At 32.8% G+C, this 22,561-nt stretch overlaps 1 protein-coding gene across 2 annotated transcripts; it reads right to left on the bottom strand.

Moving 5' to 3' along the window:
* Nucleotides 1-3,645: 3,645 nt before the first annotated feature.
* On the bottom strand, nt 3,646-22,086 carry LOC106463082 (myocyte-specific enhancer factor 2-like). Of its 2 annotated transcripts, none has more exons than XM_022390496.1 (9): nt 22,045-22,086; nt 11,546-11,840; nt 10,616-10,819; nt 10,201-10,365; nt 9,469-9,619; nt 7,846-8,060; nt 6,766-6,868; nt 6,357-6,471; nt 3,646-5,789 (listed from the first exon to the last, which is right to left on the bottom strand). In XM_022390496.1, exons 2-9 carry the CDS (start codon nt 11,597-11,599, stop codon nt 5,528-5,530), a joined length of 1,269 nt encoding a protein of 422 aa, XP_022246204.1. In that variant the 5' UTR covers nt 11,600-11,840; nt 22,045-22,086; the 3' UTR covers nt 3,646-5,527. The 2 variants fall into 2 exon arrangements, with proteins under 2 accessions (XP_022246204.1, XP_022246205.1); XM_022390497.1 differs by having other exon boundaries at nt 9,469-9,616.
* Between the last annotated feature and the right edge of the window lie 475 nt (nt 22,087-22,561).

The following is a 22,561-nucleotide window of genomic DNA, read 5'->3' as shown; positions in this document are numbered from 1 at the left end:
TCATGCTTATGAGCACCATATAAATTACTAGCAGTTACTAAGTCACATTTAAAAACTTAATCGGTTTAACTACCCGAACACTACAGGAGACAAGTCTGAAGTTGCTTGAATGAAAATTACACACACTGTGGAGAAGGGTGTAATCATAACATAATATAAGTCTATTAGGCTCAAAGGCTATATTTAATATTAAAGTGTTTGATAGAATGAGAAACTTAAATATAGGCTAACTAATTTTGTTGACCATCTGTACAAAGAACAATTGAATAACTGGAAAACTGTCATTGACTAGCTCTGCCACTGACTTGGCCCTGACAAGAATCAGGTAATTCATCATACCAAATTTAAGACCAGGAAAAGGTTGGCATGAGGGACTGGTCATTTATGTGGATGATCTGTGCCATTTACATGGCAATTGCCTCTGCAGATCAAGAGGACTTCCTCATACATAAATTCATTAAGAATCTGTCCAACGAACTTGAGGCACAGGGATGAGAGACATTCTCATGCTTACCGATACCATGGCCACTGTAACACATTTTGAAGCCATAATAGGAAACAGGTCATCAGAGAGGAGAGAGCTTGCATGCAGTGATGGCTGCAGTAATGACTCCACTGACAGAAAGCATGATGCAGATGCCTCTGCCTGAGCAATCTAAGCCCACCAGCAAAGTGTTAACCAGCTGTCTCCACAATAAGAGATTGTGAGGTAACCACAATGGCTGCCAATGAGTGGGTATGTCCATGCAGGTTTTCCCATGTGGCTCATGTTGCTGCAAAATTTCTCCACAGAACACCTTCCAAAGTGATAGCTGATGCCTCCACCTGTATATTGTCTAAGGTGAGAAGAGTGAAGTGTTTGTTTTGCTTGTGGGCTTGTGAAATATTGGTAGTGATCAGAACCAGCTGAGCACTCGGCATACTCCTGCAAACATGCGATATCAGTACTTTCCCAAGTGTCAGAGTACACAAGAGTATCAGTACCATTTTTTACATCAGCAAGTTAGAGATGACAAATAAAGAGTGTTAGATGCTGTTGTTAGTGCCTCAGAAAGTTAATAAAGCCCTAGTTGGACTTTGCTCATGGTGTGGGTAACACAGTGGTCAGTCCAACTCTCTCAGGGTCGGGTGAGGCCTGTTATATAGCTACAAGGGTAAGAAGTTGAGTTCCTCATACAGTGCACTCTAAGAAGCATCTTAGCCCACAGAAGATCAAGGCAAGGTGCTCCAGAAGTAATCAAGAGTGGACCACCCTAACAATGAAGGTTATCAAGTACTACCTTACATTAGAGCAAATCCTAGCATTGAAGCACCATTGTCAGGAGAAAAATTGATTGCAGTGAACAGTCACACCTCCTTTGACATCGGAAAGGGAGGTTCAGTGCCTGCAAGACAGACTCATCACACTGAACAACACCTAGAAAGAACCCATTCAGATCTCAGGACATCCATAGTGCTAATAAAATGATGAAGGTGATGTTAGAAGCTGAGCTGGTGGGCTACCATGAATGGGGGCAAAGCCTTAACAATTTTTTTGAGTGAGTATATATAACGGGGCCCACTGCCTCGAAGAAAGCACTGATGAAAATGGGAGGATTAATTGTGAGTGTGAGGCCCATGAAAGCTCTTGGCGGTTCTGCCGGAAATACTACAGTTAGTTAGTATTTGTTACAAGATATACAAACGAAACATTTATCGATTTTCATTGTTTATTTCATTGATAGATTTCAGAAAAAATGTCCAAACTACTCAAAAAGATATTGTAATAAAGTTCAGTTAATAAATATTTTCATTCTTTTGGCTTGCATGAAATGCTTGTTAGATGTATTTTTCACACTTGACCAGTTTGTTCTGAGAAAAAAATGTTATAATTATTATTTTTGCTATTATGTAATCAATGAGTTTATCTTCAAAGGTTCATAATAATTTCTGAAGTAATGTTTCACATAATTCACTGATATTAAAACTAAAGTAATTACACCTGCCTCAATTCGCAGGTTGTTGGATCATATATCATTGGTTAAACATACCATCAAATTTTAACTATTCTCATCAACACGGTCGAGTTATTTTATTAACTAGGGTTTATTTCATTGGGTATAAACCTAATACTGATAATCAATCACATTTTATAAAATCGTTATTATTGTTTTTTTACCACTTGGATCTACTATCTCAATCGTCAGTATTGCTAATTCTAATGGCAATGGTTATAGACTATTGTCCGAACTACATTTTCAATTGTAACAAGCTTCTATGAAGGATAGTAAAGCCAACCTTAAAGCAAAAATCTTGGCAAACTTTCTATAGGCCATACACTTCACATGAACATTGGCTTCCAAGACCATGTTTACACAGACCAAAGGTCAATAGTCTATTGAATCTGTGTCAGAGGACTTGGTAAGTATGTGATCGATCAGGTCTGCTGTGATTCCAGTTTCTTTGGCTATCTTTCTCCTTAAAACACCCAAGTGTAACCTTTATGGTGTTGTTAAGAAGATTAAGTTTTTTTGAAGTAAATTAAAAAATCATTTCAGTGGTTTGGTCAGACAGATAATATATACTCTACGTAATGTAACCATGGAATCTTCATGTTGTTTACGTTAGTTGATGAATATAAAGTCACAGTGGAATGGTATACAGCAGAACTAACTTTTGACATTGTTTGTCATTTTGTAGGCAGTGTAATGCCCTTGAAAATTGGTCACTTTTGGGTAGGATATGTAACAATACTTTCCGATGTAAAATATTCTTAATCTCAAATCATAAAGGTGTGTTCATATCGGGGATTTAGGATTCCCAGAAATGACATATCCTTATGCTTAATGGCATTGGAAAACAAATGTATATGATAAACCTGGGGCACCAAGACTACTCAGAAAGAGACCTGCAACACGTCATACCCTAGTTGTGATAAGCAAAGTACGGTATCTTGTAGGAAGTGAGAATACATGAACACAAATGTCAGTGGTAAAAGCTATCCACATGTCCCAGACAGCAATACACAACATAATCAAGAAGGATCTCCAGCTAAAAATTGACATGTCCATACAACTGTTACTTACATCAAGCATTTGGAGAATGAAACGAGTATTCGTGATATTCCATATGTAGACATATTGGTTAAGTCAATGTATGCAACGGCTATGGATTTCTGTGCGAACGGAGTTTTGAAATTAGCGCTGGAAAACTTTCTTCCTTGTATGCTAACTGGTTTATGGAAAATATGCAAGGAGGATGTGTGTGTGTGCTTTAGACATGACAGCCTTATGACAGAGTCATCAGATAGAGCTTGACCTAACTTAGGGAGTGGACTATAACGAAGTATATTTGATTAGATGGGGTTGATCTACACCGGAATACATTTCAACGAGAGTGATACAAGGAGTTAGGTGTCAGAAGCAAAATGTGTATGTGTGCAAGTGGAGGTGATTGTAAGGGAATCAAGCTTATAAGAATCACAAAGAAGGTTCAGAAGCGTGTTCTTCTGTAAAATGTTTACAGTTGGAATGGCAGTTATATCTTTAATCTTCGGCTAGATAGTTGTGCTTCAAAGTGATTAATAAAAGTATAGCGATATCTATTGAATGAATAGAAAACACTAAATTAGGTTATACTGTTTTATTATATTTATTAGAAAACACGTCAAAAACCAACATAGAATAAACAAAGATGAGAACGATTGAAAGAAAATAATATTTGAAATATGTACATTGGTTTTAAATAACAACGTAGTCACTTGTATTATCTTTTGCTTGTAAATAATTCCAAGCACAAAGATGTAAGAGAACAATAAATACTGAAAATTTGCAGCTCTGATTTTTGCAAACCAAATACAGACTATATTAAAAAATACTGCATCATCTCTTGGTTTGACATTTCTAATCAATCACTTATTTCATATCGATTTGAAGGAATAATTGTACAAGATATTACTAATAATCTAATTTAAGCTGTTGAACCAAAAATACATTCCGTCATTTTGTATTTTCTGAATAATTAACAGTAAAAATTTAAATGCACTTGAATTATTCGGTGACGAAAACTCAAAGACTATTTGAAACTGTTCCCTCTAACATACATAATACCCGAGTTTTTTTCCACAAAGCTTTATATCGTGCCATGTTTATATTTATGAGGAAGAAATATTTATGATTTGACCTTAACAATAGTAAATAACAGAACAATAGCTTCAATACATTGTTTTAAAACTTATAATTTTAAAAATTTGCAATAATACACTTGAATGTTGTGTATTATATTTTAAAATGCAAAGCAGATCTCATCCTGCTAGAAATCTTTTACATTACGATAACGATATTTGTGTGTTTTCGTAAAAATAAAATTGCGCAAGAACTGACAGTAAATTACTTTCAAGTTGCACAACAACTACAATTTTAACATGGGCAAAGCAGAAGGAATAAAATTGAACTTTTAAACAAGGTGCTTTTATTAACTTTTGTTTTCCTCTAAATCGCAAGATTTATTTATGCAAACAAGAAAGAATAACAATTATGTACGTACATTTTTAAGCAGTGAGTATTATTCAGAATCTCACTGACGAATGTTTAACAGTAAATAAATTGGTTAGTAAAACCACTGGGAGGTTATCACACGTGTGCGGCATGAATATGTACAGGTGTAGATGTGCTCGTAACACTCAACAGTTATTGCACTGCAGTAAAAACAGCATGTGTGAAGTGTGCTCACAACTCTCTGAACAATTACCAGTCTGAAGTAAAAAACACATGTATTAGAATATTCTTAAATTATAATGCACATTCTTGTTAAACAGATTATTCAGTTTAGCTACTATTAAATTTACACGTTACACGTGAAATGCTTAGCTAGAATACTGTAATGAGCTTTATAACTGTTTTTGAGCCAAACAGTGTATTTACGTTAATCACATGTGCTTACTGATTATAAGTTTAAACTCGTTTGAAAAATATGAAATAAACAGCTACTGACTGAAACGTCTTATTTTATAGACATTCATTTTGAGTTTTTATTATTCTCACTAAGCGTTCCACATGATTCATTGATTGAATTAGAATATAAAAAGAAAATAATATAAGGATTTTTAGTGCAAATGTTGGCGATTCAAAAAGGTATATAGATCTTCATCGAAGTTATCAAACGTCTTAATCTTCAGTTTCATTGTTTGATATGTTAAGTAATTTTATGGAGATAGTGATATCAAAAAGGACGATTGACTCACGCAGAGCCATCTGAAAAACACGTCTCAATAAATGAGTAACTTTAAGTTATCGTTTCTCCTCACAGTTATGACCAACTTATACTCAAACCGTTCAATACACAGTTCAGTTTTCATTTCTTTTCTGTGATATACGTCACGAGAAACAGTTAATCAAAAGTTGGAAAAATAAAACTTTTTAGCATGCCACTTGTTGACCGAGAACATTCCTTAAATTAAACATATTTATTTCGTTATGGCATGACTAAAGGATCACAGTTTTTCTGTTGAAGAAGTAGTAATATAGAACTGATCCCTTGACACTTGGAACTACATAGCCCACACATCAAGAGAGAGACGAGGTCTTTTAATTGATATCATTTCAAACTGTCCACATCCAAAAGCTGGTGAACAAGAGGCAATGCTGAATTGATCACCTGACAAACGTTGATCTGGTATTAAAGAAGACGTGATGTCATGAGGAGGTGAAACAGGTTCGTTTTTAATCCTTACATCATGAGGCGAGTTAGATGGAGTTGGAGATGTATTACTGACAGAAAGATGATGTGGTCCATTGTTTAATACATGAGGGCTGAAAAGCAAAATGAAGATAAGAATTTTAACTTCATAATCTAAGGATTAATAGTAACAACAGCAACTTCGAAATCCATGACATTAATATTCTGTTACGGGAAATTGTATAATGCACACTCGATGTAAAGATTCTGTATTTCTACCAAATGATCATACGAGAAAAAGTGAAATGTTATTTATACATATTTCTAGCTTAAACCACTTACTCGCACACAGAACGTATATATTAGTTAAACTTTTTTATATCAAAAATATTTACATTAACCTTCAACAAATATTATACTTTTCACTAGTTGCTATCGCAGATAATTATGGGCAAACTAATGAAAGAAATTCGCGCTGTAATTATATAAATTAGATTTGTATAATCATTTGACACACAAGTAAGTAGACCTTTTTAATTAATTTCCCTTTTTCTCTAGCACACAAGTTAATGATGTATTACAGCAATCGGTTATAAGAATATACATACGGTATAAACGTATAAAAATAGGCGCTTCATTAGTTATTGTCGATCCAAATTTATCAAAGATTATATTATATTCACCACGAGTGTTTAACTCACTTTTTGGTGGCACTGAGTGGGGACAGTAGTCTCTGATCTCCTAGCGACCAGCTGTTGACTGGACTAGGTGAATGGTAACCTAGGAGATTCAACTCGGAACTAAGCTGGAAATTATCTGCACAGATAATAGACAATAATTACACAATGTTTTTGTTTATTACACTGCTTGCTAATACATTTCAAACGTATGCTTTAAAAATAAACCTAAATGACAGTATACTCTGAAATTTAATACACGCACTATTTGATACTGTTGTGTCTGTACATTGAAAGTTTTAAATGTTTCTGAAGTTAACACCGAATAAAAGTAAAATGACTCTGTATATCCTGCATTTAAATTTTTAAACTGTGCATTGCCACTCAACTGATAACAAAAATGTAAAATATTGTTTAAAACACAAATACAAACCTGAATGAAACGAAGAAGAACTGTTGGAAGGATAATTGCCAACTCCACACATTTGTGACATCATTGGTAAGGAAGTAATGGGTGAATTGATCATGTTTTGAGGCTACAAACACAAAATAAAAAAATAGCGAAACATCAGATGCGTATAAGTAGAAAGCACTGAAAAAGATTTTTAAAACAACGTATCAGATACTCAGTGAGGTAGAAAAGCTATTAAAATGTATAAATTGTAAAATACAGTCATAATGAACTCTTTTTTTAATTGTCACACAATACACATATGTCAGTAAAAAGTAAAATATGTAGAGATATTTCCAATAAGGAGATATTACAAATTCTAAACACACCAAACTATACATTTTGTTCTATCATTTAAAATAATTACTCGGACAAAGTTAATTATATTACAGAAACGCCAGTGATTTTAAGAGAAAATTCCCTAATGGTAAGAAACCAAGAATACTTGTTTTTCCATGACTATCCTTTTAAAAATAGACATAGTTTTTAGCAGTGACCATATCTGTTTTTTTAACTGGACGCCATGAGAGGAATAGTTTATTTGTTCATTGTTAAGTATAGAGCTATACAATAAGTTATCTGTGTTGTACCCACAATGGGTATCAAAACTCGGTTTCTAGTTATAAGCTTTCAGACTTACCACTGACCTACTAGGGGGCCATGAAGAGTGAATACCCACTCTATGTAAAAGTTTCATTTGTATAAAACATAATGGCTATTTATGTTATTTTCGTCTTGCAATTGATTCTGATTACAGAATATTCCTAATTACATATATTTACAGGTGATAAAGAACGCCAGTGCAAAATATGATAATAAAAAAAGACAAAATGTAACAAATATACATTTACAACGATTAAACTATTCCGTTGGTGTTTGATCATATCTGTATGGACGTTCAGTGCCAAATCATAAATATTTTTATTTGATTTTCAATTTTTGGCACCAGATGGTTAACACATTACCTAAAATTATTTGTATATGATGATAATTTCTTCAGTTCTGCTACTAATTATGCTGTTAAGAGGTATAAGTTTTGTTGATATTATTTCATTGACTTACCATTGTGTTACCAACTTGTCCACTTGCATTGGAAATCATAAATTGGCCATTTGACTGTTTTTCATTTTGAGTATGAGAGAGTTGTTGCCTGCAAAAAGACCCTTGATGTTTGCTACTGAATTCACTAGGTGAACTGTTTCTCATAGCCATATTGATGTCATTAGAAGAATGATGATATTCTTGCGGAGTTAACCGAGGATCTTCTAAAATATTATCTGTATGGACAAAAAAACAATAATAATAATAAAAAATGCAAAACATTTTAAAACAGGCTATGGTTAAATTATTGTTTAAGCGTGTGATTTTATCAAATAGCTAATAAATACATGAGATGGACCTAAGTAAAGAGCGGTTCAGTACGTTATATTAAAATTATTATGAAGTTTTTCCATGTCGTTACAGCCCATGTCGCCTCGTCAGGTCTTGTTATATTTGGCAACAATGCAGCTTGGCAATAGCCCTGCAGCGTAGTTTCAATTGCAAATGTCTCCGGCATAAGTACATCACTACATCCTGCATACGTTCCACAATCCATCTAGTGTACCAAAATAATGGTTCCCAGTGCCTTTTTCGACATTGTGATTGCAAGGAAATCCATAAGCGCTGCTTCCGGCGGCTTGACTTGTATGTTTTTTTATGGAATAGTATGAATATCGGTTTCGTTCTCCAGTTACTTGAGGTTAAATGGGAGATATGACTAAAAACCAATACTCCGTTGGCCTCTTTTGCAGATAGAGTTTATGTTCGTAGATTTTCACCTGTTACAAGATGCCACACTTTATTTACCACTGCGGTGATATAACTTGTTGCTTTTCTCTTTCTGGGTGGTCTTAGTACCCAAAGTTGATCCAAATCCCTTTGTTTTCTAATAACATCAAGTACAATAGATACTCACACCTTGGAAGGTCTAAATCTTCAATCTGAACATATCTTTATGATTTGAGTATATGCATATTTTTGGAATGGAAATGAATGTTTATTCCGCTTTCAAAAGTGATAAAATTTTGTTGACATCACACTTCAACTGCGAACAATGTCAAAATGCATTTTATACATGCCGTTCCACCACGATTTTATATCGACTGTGACTGTCAAGTCACTTGCTGATTTGCATGTTCAAAACCATCTTAATATAACGTACTCAATCCTCTGTAGAACACAAATGTTTCCACTAAATTTATATGATTTGTTTAGACTTCAGATCATACTTAGTTGAAAAGCTCTGTTGTCTCACTGCTGTTACTGACAAAGCACCAATAGGTAATATTTTGGCATTAATCCGAATCGTGTCATAAATAACATTATTACTAAAAAAATTGTTTCAACTGACAGTAAGGGCATAAATCTATGAAAATCAGTGCTCTGATTTAATATGTTAGAAATAGTTGGAAATCGTAATAAAATATTAGAATATTTAACTTATCGTTACTTATGTCATAATATGTTTAGCACAAAAATTTTTAATTTTTGTCTAACTACCTGTATAAGTAGTAAGTGTCGGTCGATTTTTCTTTCATTTTCAATAGTAATTATCTAATTAATTACAATAAATGTTATCCTATTTACATTTTTACGTACACATATGTTTAGAAAATTAACAAGAAACACCTTCACCTAACTCACCTACAGGACTGAAGTGGGGACTATGTGTTGCTTGGGGTGACACTTGTGGTGACAGCTGCATAATTTGACAATGGTTGTTTGTGTTGTGCACAGGGTGGCTGAGAGGAGCTGAACCCACCTGTAGCTGTGCCATTGGACGCAAATTTGTCTGCTGCGGCGAATAGAAATGTTTGAACAATAAATGATTAAATTTACAATGAATTTATGCATACTATAATTTCTCCAAATCAAGTTTAGAATTTAAATTACGAAAACCAGTCTCCGAGTCTGCATCATTTTCTCAATAGTTTTTGCATTAATGTAAAACTAGTTATAATTGCAAAAAGTGTAACTGTAAACTATACAGAGATGAATAAAAACCCTATAACCCTGGATTATAGGGTTTTTATTCATTTCTATCGACTCTTTTTGAAATTATATGTTTTTCTAACATCATGAATATAAACTATACACACGCACACACCCCTTTATATATAATATATACACTTTGAAACTTTATTTCATTTGTTCATTATTTTTGTCATTTAAAGAACAAAAAATAAATTGTCTCCATTATTGAAAATATGCATTTAGGTAACAGAGATAAAAAATTAAATGTTAAAAAAATACTTTTAGGTTTACTCGTGAATCCAAGAAATAATTTAAATAAATATTATTGCCTTTACTCTTATTGTATTGTATTGTATGCAGATAGAAAACAATATGTAATTAAAACATACAAAGTTTCCCTACTCTGTTTGTTTGTGCATTTGGACTTCGGGATATCATTGGACTTAAATCTTCCTTTAATTGATCATATCTGGTATCTTTAAGCAGGGGAAAAGAAGTTTCATCAAAATCAATGTCAGGGCTACTGCATTCGTTGTTTGCGTTTTTGTGTTCTTTTCTGAAGATTGCCTATAGTAAAAGATTCTTGTTAACAATAATAAATCTTCAAACCACAAACGAAATGAATAAAATAACATTTCAACGTATTTTATGCATATTCAGAGAAAGAATAGGTGAACACATTGACATCTGTTTTCTTATAAAACCGCATTGTCCAATTTAGCTCATAATATACGTTTTGTATACGAAATCAGAAAATAACATTAATATATACAATGTCAATAAATATTAAAATCTTGCATTTACTTTCTGTACTTACCGCTGCAATATCATTATTTGTCCTGCTTTCATGCGGTTCACTATATTCAGTGTATTTCAGCAATACTTTATCCATATCTGTGCTAGCATACTGGAACAGTTTGTTGGTATTGTTGAAGATAATCAGCGCAATCTCACAGTTACAAAGGACACTCAACTCGTAAGCCTTCTTCATTAGCCCGAACTTCCGTTTAGTGAACGTCACCTGCTCAAATTAAGAAAACATATAAGCATTGTTTGTATGCAGATGGATATATAGGCGTACTTTTCACGGTTATTGAAAACGATAAAGGTTTCATAAACATAATAAAGACTGAACAATGATAACTAAATCAGTATGATGAGTAAATTATTGTTGAAGTCGTAAACAGTCATTTAACAGGATGTATTATTATTACAACTTTGCAAAATAAACCAAAATAACATTACTAATGTATAAAAATATAAATTTCGATTTCAAAGACTGTTTTGAAAGGAATACGTACAAATAGGGTATTCTATGAGTGGGTTTTGATGACAATTAAGTTTTAAAAAACTACATTCTGTCAAAGTTATCACTATGCTAAAAGTGATATAAATATATTGAGCGACTCGTAAGTCTAATTAAAAATTACGAGGTTTAGAATTAAATCTTTATTACTCTCACTGTTATTAAATAATATATATTGATCATAACTATAGTTTCTTTTGGATATTAGTTTAATTAAATAAATAATATTACAACACCGTTATAGTTATTTAATATTGTCATCATATTCTTGTACAGCAATATGGAAAAATAACTAAAACCCAAATTTGAAAGTCTGTGTTATGTAGAAATTATTGTTATACAAATATTATATTGTCCAGTAGAACCAATTCATTTGATAATTAATTGTTATGCTTTATTTTAAAAAAGGCATAAGCTTACATTGAGCATTAGTGTGATTACCTGTCTATTGCGGTCGTCGGTAATCTTTGAAATGCGTATCTTTTTTCGACCCATTTTAAATCAGCTTTTGTTTCTTCGTTTTCGAATTACTTGGCGTTATAGAATCAGATGACGTTTTTTTCTTTTTCTTATCAGAGTAAATGACGTCACTTCTTATCAAAATTATCTGATGGTTTCTGCCGTTCTTTTGGTAGATCAAATAGTCGAGTATATTTTTTTAATTAGTTGGATTCCCAAGTCTACAGCTGATACTGTGAAGTATGCTGTATGCCACTTTCCAAATATCCTAAAAATTCTGAATAAATAAAACAAACCACAATAAGAATCTTAAATCAGAAATATTTAATTATTCGTACCTCAGCTAAAGGCGAACCTATTTTTTAAGATATCAGTTATTGAATATTTTATTATTTTTTAAAATAAATGTGAAATACTGATATATATTATTACCAACTCTTCTTCACATAAAGAATAATTTATCAATATCAAATGCATATTTTCATGTATTAAATAACATGAGCTTCAGGACAAATTACAGACTTTCTCAAAGACATAAAATGAGCATGCGTAGATCAAAAGTACAGGTGGAAAAAATTGCAAAACAATGTATATACGAATACTACCTATCTTAGAACAGGTACGTGTAGTATACCTAATTTAAGATTATATTATGCAGAATATATAACAGTCCTTTTACTGAAGTGTGATGATTTAATGGATTCATCGTATATAATCTTTAACAAGTATAAAATCTTAAAGGGTTTGAATCATAAAGGAATTGGTAACATCTCATGTGTAGTTTTGTACACGCTTAATTGGAATATTTAAAAGAAAATGATGAAGAAAGTTTTGCATGTTATTTAATACTTAGATTACAGAATGATCTATGTTCCACAAAAGTTATAGGTATAGAGCTAAAGGAAAAAGTTATAGAATTAAATTCTTTATTATCAAGGCTCTAGATTACTTAATATATTTCGAATAAACAAAGGGAAAGATTGGAAAGTTACAAAAAAAATACAGGTGTTGATTTCCATTCATTGTAATTCTAAATTTCAATTTCTCTCTCGTAATGTCAGTACTTGAACGTGATATAAAACTCATATATGATTCGTAGAAATTGATAATGAAAGGTTCTGTCATCAAAATTACGCACAGTCACGTAAAACTCATATCTTTACTATAGGAATGACATATAAACTTTTCGTGGAAATTTTCACTCTCAATTCAAAATACAGAATAGTTGGATTTACTTTTGGCTTCTTGATTCCCCATTTCATCAAAGTTATAATCAACGAAAACCTCCAGTTTTACTGAGAAATGAAACGTGATTTCGTACATGAAAGAAATCCTAAACGATTTGGCACCATAAAACTATAAGCAAGAGCTATGAAACGTGGTGAATAGAAGCAGGAAGGTAGTATAGCGAAGCGTTTAGTCAAGACCTATGCAGTAGTAACAATATATATATATATAGATTAGATAGAACTGAAAAGGTCAAGAATCAAGAACTTTAAGCTAAAAAGGCTTGTTTTCCCAAGAAAACGACTCTAGAAAATTACTTGACATTTTTCCTTAAAAAGATTAAAATTATCATCTGTGTATAGCGTAGACAACAACAACAAATAAGTATATAAAAAGTTATTGTAAGTTCCCTAGAAATAAGCCTCTGCTTTGTTATATTTGCTAAACCCATTACAGTAAACTATTTGCATATGTAACTCTGCATCTGTAAATTAGTTTCTTACCATCAAATCACCGAGTTGTTTTTATGCTGTTCACTGTTTGTAAAATTACTTCTGTCAATACATTGCATCGTTAACTATACTTTTAAGAGACTATGAAAGAGTGACTTCTTTTTTTTAAGCACAACCTTTCTTGTATGTAGTTCATTTATGTTAGTAACAGCAGCGTTCTGTAGATGAAATGTGTATTTGGATAATAAATCTTTGAATGCTGAATATGGAATTAAATCATATTATTACAAACTATTCATTAATACGTGTTAAAAAAAGTTTCAAAGTAACGAGAAGGAAATTAGCATTCCAGGGAAATTGAGCTTTTACAATATACTTTCACCTATTTTACAATTTTTGTAAATCTATCTACATATCAAACAGAAAAAAATCTTAGTGTAAATTAAACTGAAAATATGAAGCAAAATTTAGTTCAAACAGATTAATTAGGGATTAACAACACCTATTTCTAATGATTTTTTTATTTGTTGAATTTCGCCCAAAGTTACTGGAGGGCTATCTGCGATAGATGTCCCTAATTTTGAAGTGATAGACTAGAGGGAAACCAGATAACCCATTATAAAGCCCAAACGGCTGAAAGGGCGAACATGTTCGGTAACGGGATTCGAACCTACGATCCGCAGATTGCAAGTCGAGTGCCCTAACCACCAGTTTATTATACCACAACTTAAAATAGATCTTTACGAAACTCGTGCAAGCATTACCATTCATTAATATTCACACCTTAATTATATATTATAATAAGCCCCCTATACAGTTCTTTTATGAACTCTGTAACAGTTGTAGTAGTTCCTTCATCTACACAAGACTAGGAAACAGGCTAAAAGTAACCGTCCCAATGTAATTTTTAACCAGTTCAAATTACGGTTTTGGAGTTAAGTATTTTTAGTCCTAATTAACATCTACTTGAAGATTCATAGGCATTCGAAGTATAAATACCATATATAACATATGATACTACATTCATATATGCATATGTTATTTCCATATTTTATCTCACTACCTCTCTGATATCACCAATACTTCCCAAGCTGATATTACAATGCACAATAAGATCACTCCTCGCAATTATTTTGAGGTTTCCTAATATTTTCCTTTAATTAGGCAAAATATTAACATGAGGATGATTTAAAATGTTTCGGGGATTTTTATCTGTGGTTTCAGAAGAAAAAAACTATAAGTGAACTATCGAATAGTTTGTGTGCTAAGATAATCCTTTTAGCCTCGTATTTGCTAAGGTGTGCGACTTGTTGTTGTGCGGTATGATATAACAGTGAAAATACGTGTACATAAAAAACTTTATTAATTTATGATCATAATCTATTTTATACATTGCGACCAGCCTTAATACTTCTACAGATATGTTACCAGGCACCCTAGATACGCTGTCACGATAAATCCAAACCTGGGTGTAGATAATTAATGTATGTACAGAGACCACGGACCTGTTAATTAGTTGCAAAATTATAAATGCTGGCGAGTTCATCATCTCTAAGCATCCTCCATGTCATACATTGCCCTACCAGGAAACCCAACTAACAATAAATTACCAAAAATGCACGTAAATAACTAGCCCATTCACCATTTCCAGCACGTACTATTCTATTGAAATGCTTAAGGACCTTAGACGATGAAGACTCGTGAAAAAGAATTCTCTAAAGCATATCTAACATTACTTTTCTGTTATTAATCATTTAACGATCGATGATTAGATATGTTTCCCATAGAATGTTATTCTTATTTGGCTAATAAATAGCCACTGATGGAATAGACTTAACCGTATCTTTAGAGATTATGCATTCACTATTTAACTACAACGATTATTTCTATAATTTACTAGAAATTTCTTGAATAATCTACATCAGTGTTTTCCAACCTTCAGCAAACAATGAGCGCTCATGCCCCCTTATAATAAATTTTCAATTCAAGTACCGAAAGTGGCAACAGAAAAGATATACTCAATGAATGGACGAGAAGCACTGGGGTGGGCCTTGCTTACCACAAACACACCACACAATGATTTTTGCTCAAACGTATTGAAAGAAAAAAACCCTACTTCTTATGGTTTAATTTTAACAAATATAACTTTGAAACGTTTACTGCCCCCCCCCTCGCCCGAATTTTAAAAATGCCCACTAGGGGCGGTTGGGAAACACTGATCTATATATTCGATGGCGAGGAACCCACTTTGAGACTAATGATTCTTGGAGACGGCTTGAATGGGTAATGAAGAAAAACTTTAATATAAGTTCAACATAACAGTAAATGTACAAAGTTTCGACATTTGCTGTTATGTTAAACTTATATTAAAGTTTTTCTTCATTACCCACTCAAGCCGTCTCCAAGCATTACTGATCTACATAGTTTTGCTTAAAACTCGAGCTGAAGTACTTTTCGTTTCGATTTTGAACGAATAATTGGATTTATCTTCTCGATTGATAAAGATCTTTATTCTTGGTGTAAATATTATATAGTTCACATTTCTTGTCTCCCCCTCTCTCCCCCAACATTGATGGTTGATGTGGAAAAACAGGTTCGGTGGACATTTTCAAAAAGTAACAATATAACAAAGATTTAACGAGTATAAGGTCCTTTAGATCTTTATATAGAACCAAAACAGGAGTTTTTAGCATCCAATGTAGCAGTAATGTAGTTTTAAAATGCTTTCTATAATCTTTACTTTCCTGTTTTCCTTTGACGGAGAATGGTCTCTATATAACATAGTTCTGAGCCCAAACGTCTAGTGTAGTTTCTTCTTGCATCTCTATATAATTTAGACTGTTACACCAAATTTATTATGAAGTTTGTTTGACAAAATGCAGGTTTCTGTCAACATTGATTTTAGTATTTATTTCCTCATCGTTGGAATCAGATCGTTTTTGAGCTGATCGACATTTTATGAGCAAAATTTTAAGGAAAAGCTCTTTGATAATGAAAAAAACTCACATCAAATTCAAATCTATATATTTATCCTGTAATACAAGCAGCCTCAATATCCCCTTTGAGAATGGTATATTTTATTATAGCTACTGAATCACATACAATATACCTCTGGGAAAGATAAAATCCCTTGATGTTATAAAACCTGAGAAACGTATCGTTTTACCGACCTAAGTCATTTAAAATTTAAGCTGTAATGACGTCTGTAGTCCTTACATTAGCTTCACGTGCTGTACACTCTGTTGTAAGATGATACAGCTTAAAATATTGATTTACATGCAGTTGACGTCAGTTGGTGACGCATCACTTTGATATTTATTTAGAGCAACACTTGGATATATATGTATATATATACCATTATCTCTTTTCGTTATATCCTAATAGTTTCAGCCATCCAAGCGCAAAAAAGTATAAACGCCCCTCCCAATGCTATATTTAGCTCCCATTTGCAGTAAAAGTAAAAACAAATGCTATTGCTTTATTGTTTGCAGTCCGTTAACATACACCATTATAAATCTCTAGCCAAATATGCTTGAAGGTTCTTTGAATCTTCATCTTCAAAGTTCATGCTAACTAATAACGTTATAATGAATAAGAGATGAAAGTACCGTTTCTTATAATTTGAAATTGGATAGGCTTACATTCAAGAAATACATAAGAACTTATACGAAACTATTATTAGTAAAAAATAAAATAAAAATGCAACAACTGTACTACAAAGAGCTTAAAGGTTAACATAGCAACACTTAACAAGGGTTAAAGCTATTATATTGGAAATAACTTGCCATATTTTACTTGAAAACGTATTATAGGCTGCTGAAGCAGAATGGTAATTTTAAGCAAACTTACAAATGTATATGTCATTGAAAGGTATTACAATTGTACACACGCAGAGAACTGGTAAAGTAAGGATTTATATGTTATTCTGAATTTAACATTTCAGTGACTTGTCCGTTTATGCAAACTGAATACTATACTACGTGAATGCATGCTAAATTTTACACGTGTGTGAATGCATATTATAGCTCACAGGTATGTGCTGGTATACTGAGGTTTATAAATGTTGTAGCTCATACGTGTGTGACGAATCTTGGAGCATTTATACGTTTTTTTTTCTCTGCTTCATTTAGTCTGTATCAACATTAGTACAAGACTTCGTCTTACAATTGATGCGTAACTTTATTTGATCAGGAGCTCTTGTAAGTAACTATATTTTTATTCAATTGATGTGCACAAAGTTATGACACTAGATTAACTTTATAAAGTTACAAAGTTGTAGCTCTTTGAGAGCGCAAATAAGCAGTAACGTTTTTCTTCTTCTTTAATAGATTTCCAAATTAGTTTGAAATTATCGCTCAACTTGATGTTACAAACGAAATCTTGGTTGTGTTTTTCTTGTCTCCATTATATATATTCAATGACATTTTAAAGATACTCGTCGGAAATATAGTATCGAAGAGGGCAAATGTGGTGATGTAAGATATCACTATAATATCATACTTCTTAAACGAGGACTGAAAAAAAGTTATTTTAATAACTAGAAATATACAATGTGATGAAGGGCAAAAGAAAGAATCTCTCAAATATTCATGAAAATCAACAAACAAAAAACTGATTATTTAAACTTTCCATACTCGTAGAAAAACGTATATGCCGTAGGGATTGATTTGATTGTTAAACACTAAGCTATACCATTAATTATCTGTGGTCTACCGACCACGAACATCGAAACCGATTGTTTACGTCGTAAGCCTGCAGACTTGTTTGTTTGTTTGTAATTATGCACAAAGCTACACAAGGGCTATCTGTGCTCTGCCCACCACGGGTATCGAAACCCGGTTTCTAGCGTTGTAAGTCCGCAGACTGCCACTGGAGGGACTAAATGATATGTAAAAAAGGAAATAATTTCAATTAAATCTACAGCAATCCCTTAGATGCGAGAATGTGTATTTATATTACTGCGCAATCAATACTTACCACTTACTAAATACTTGTTTCAGCATATTTATGGAGTTTAAATGAAATGTTGTTCGGTTCGCTACCATTATCAATCATGATGAAAACAAACAATCGTATTTAATAAAGAAAAAAAAAAGATTATTGGAAAACATGAATACTCGTCATTGATTCACTGATTTCAGACAAACGAAATGCAATAACATTGGAGGCGCTATGCTTAAAAATCAGGGTCTACTTGGATAGATTCAGATTAATTGGGGTTCTTAACCCCAAGCGGTAATAAATACAGCACGGTTAAAACTAGGAATATCCGTGCTAGGTATTGGCCAAGTAAATGTATGGAGCTTGTAAGACAGGCCGAGCGAATGATGATCTACCCAACCAATATCTAGGACAATGCCAACAAGGCCACACGCTTTAATTAGGTTACCATTCCATATGCTGAGAAAACTATATATATATACATTGTTTGCTACATCATTGTTTCCCAACCTTTTCTAGCCAAAGGCACACTTTAATAAAAATGTTGTGTGGCATACCCCCAGCACCTTATGAAAACTCAGCTTAACACGCTACTTTTATTACAACGTGAAGTACAAAGTCATTAGAGCATAACGTCTCACGCCTATACACTGAAAGAGCAACAAGACAATACATTTTGGTTCCATCCACAAGTAATGTATATAAACGACACATTTCCATTATCGATTTATTTACTTTTCGCATGTGTGACACACCGGTTGAAAAACAATATGTTTCACTATACCTGTTTGTAATACAGGTAAAGCCCGTAGTTTATAAACGCAGAAAAATTATGTTGAATGTCACAAATCCTGAAGGTCTTGTATAATGTGTATATTGTTCTCAGTGTCTGGGAATGCAGTAACACCTCCCGCACCTTATCTCTCGCGCTTCTGCTGAAGTTTTATTTATTATGTCAATAAATGAAACTGCAACAATCTTTAAGTAAAATTATAAACGTCAGCATTTACATCGCGAATGAAGTGGATAAAAATCTAAACTTTTCACTTGAACGGTTTCTCTGCCCCACATAAAACTGGGTACAGCATGGATATCACATTGTTTAACTTTGTGCTTAAGAAGAAAAAATAAACAAACAAACAAACTGGTTTCTGCGTGCAGGTTAACGATTGCGAAGCCCACGTGTTTAACATAGAACTGAAAATCTCAGTTGTAACTACAAAAAAAAAAAGACCGGGTTATTTTTATCACATCAATGTTTTAGTGATTTGCTCCTTTTATTACCAAAAGTTCGATGAAAGTAAAAAAAAACACTAAAATAGAAACCTCAGACTTTGAAAGACTCGCTTTTAAAATTAGTACAAAATATATTATTCTCCCGTCTTTATGAACAGTTTCATAAGTATTTTATATCGAGAAATGAAACTGTAGCAGGCTTTCGGTAAGAAAACAAACATTTACTTTTAAGTCACGAATATAACACAAGGAACGAAATAGATAACAAACCAAACTTTTCACTTGTCTGGTTTCTGCGTGCAGGCTAACGATTTCGAAGCCCACGTGTTTGACACAGAACTGAAAATCTCGGTTACAGTTATTTAAAAAGTAGACCGGATTATTTTTGTCACACTAATATTCGGATGATTGTTCCTTCTTTGACCAACTAAAAGTTCGACAAGAGTCAAAGGAAAAACACTCAAAGGAAAAACTTCAAACTTTTGAAATTAGCCAAGAATATCCTTCTATGACCTTTATAAGCGGTCTCATAACTATTTAAACACATAAATAACTGAAGATGGACTAATTATGTTCCTCTACCGTCCAAATAAAGGAAACTGGATAAACAGCAAAGATAACACTTGCTTATTTATATTCACCTTAAAGTTTGCACGTGTACTACCTAACCAAAGTGATATATTTATATATATGCCTATTTATGATTACATTACGCGGTGAGTTATCTACGTAGCGTATTGTGAGTAATGAATTAGTTACTTAAGGAAACATGGAGAGGCAATAAATAACTCGAGGTTTTATGTAAAACAATTTAAATATATATTTTAACTATCCACTAATGACTGCGAATTCACTTATTTATTTTTATCTATACTTTTTGTTGTATTCTTTTTCCAATTAGCCACAATACGTTTTTTAATCAGGAATTTCTTAAAATATTATTAAGTTAAAATGCAATTTAGTTCATTTCTCCACTAGCTAATTAAATATTTAGAATTTTCGCGCAGATTTCTACACAAAGGTTATTTGTACGCATCCGACTCTAATTTTGAACTAATAGATTAGAGGGCAAACAGTTAGTCAAAAGCACCTACCACAAGCTCTTGGGCTACTCTATTCGAATAGTGAGAATTGATTGTTACTCTTATAACGCACTCATGGCTCGAAAGGGTGGAGTTCGATTTTGCGTAAACTGGACGCGTACCATAAACCATTGGATTCAGAGTTTGGACACATACCATGAATCGTCGGACTTGCAGTTTGTGCACGCTTACTACTAGGCCACGCTCGACCCTTTTCTACAAGCAAGTGCTTGTATATAAAATAAATTTCACAATATTAAACACTATTCATGTGTTTTATACAAATATATTACAATACTGATAAATTAGAAACTAATATTGCACCTGTACAAAATATATGTGTATTGCAATCAATATTTTGAGCGCTATGTCTTTGGTTACAGGTTTTTTTCTTTGTGCCTCATCGGAGTTTCGTCTGAGTAATTATATACAAAGTGGATATTCAAAAAAATAGTCGAAATGCTGGGGCTATAAAAAGCAAAACCATGCAAATAAAATCCTTAAAAAGACAGTTTGCACTGTCGAAAACTCTTTGAATAAACAAAAAACATTGTCATTGATCTATTTTTATCTCTAATAATGTAATTACAGTTAGCTGAGGATGTTATCTTAATACATTTTATAAATCTTCCCTTATTTGATCAAGTGTCCAGTGGATTTTTACATTTCTGCGAGAAATTTCTTCTTGCAAAAACTGCACCTCTCCGTGGTTCAGCATTAAGCTTAAGGTCTTATGACACTAAAATGCGGAGCTCGATTCCCGAAATGGATACAGCTCATTGTACAGCTTTGCACCGAACAAGAAATAAACAAACATAAAAACCTAAGGAATCCTATTTGTCATAGACCTCACAAGTTTTCCTACTAGTAAAAGTTTTACAATATCTGAACATGGTATTTATATTCAAAGTATATTGATATGTTTCAGTATTTAGTTTAAGATATATCTGAGAAAAGCGTGTAACAGTTGATTTTAATCACATGGGAACAGTATATAACAGATACTAAAGGAAAGCTAATAGCAAATCTCGGTTTCCAGTTAAGCAGGCTTGTCGAATGTTTTGCTGTTGATGTTTTGTTATATAGCACAAAGGGTACACAAAGGGTGCCATCGAAACCCAACTTTTAGCATTATAAACCCTTAGAGTTACCGCTGAGCCACCAGGAGCGATCCCTAGAATCATAAAATTATTCTAGAACGAAAATAAAAAGAAATATATATAATCACAGTAAATAACCCTCTTGGCTTCTTTCCAACTGAATAGCTTACACGTGTAACTAGTAGTTACAGTAGAATTATATAACTGTTTTACCTCTACATGCGTTAATTATTTTTATAAACAAATAACAGCATATTAAATACAAATCACGGAAAGTTTCGGAAAGGAAGATAAAGAGATAAGATACTAACATACACGAAAATGAAACACTGAATGAGTAATTATATCTCCACAACGAAGCTGAAAAATATTTCTTACACGATATTACGAAAGCAAAATCTTAAAATAATTAAAAGAGAAAATCACCAAAAATAGTAGCCTACCTCCACGCATCATGAAATTTAGTCAAGTCTGCTGACTCCTCGGTAGCATACCAATCATGTGTACCTCAGGCAGACATGCGTTCTTCTTTTAAAACGCAGACGTCAGTATCACGATAACCAATAAGAGTGAACTCACCTGTTATAGATCCTTTACTCAAGTGTACGTCATCCAGGTAACACCGCGGCACACCTCAGAATTATATTAGACTGCCGGAACAGACGTCAGGTACCATGGTTACAGTAAAAGATGCGTACGACATGAGGTTTTACGTATACCCTGTAAAGCTATGACGTCAAACGTCACAGAATAATTCGAATATGCGTTTGTGAGACTTTATGCTTGAGATACCTTTGTCACTGTCAAACTGAATAATTATTTTAATGTAATACTGCGATGTATATATATATATATTAAGAAAATTAGATACTTGTTTTAAAAGTAAATGAAAATTTATGATGTAAAAAATTTAAATAAGATGGAATTTATGAAAATTAAATGCTTTGTATATTTTTAGCT

Source organism: Limulus polyphemus, unplaced genomic scaffold (genome assembly GCF_000517525.1).
Source record: "Limulus polyphemus unplaced genomic scaffold, Limulus_polyphemus-2.1.2 Scaffold1321, whole genome shotgun sequence".
NCBI classification, from domain to species: domain Eukaryota; kingdom Metazoa; phylum Arthropoda; class Merostomata; order Xiphosura; family Limulidae; genus Limulus; species Limulus polyphemus.
The sequence above is the reverse complement of the archived record's forward strand: the minus strand, read 5'-3'. Positions and strand labels throughout refer to the sequence as shown.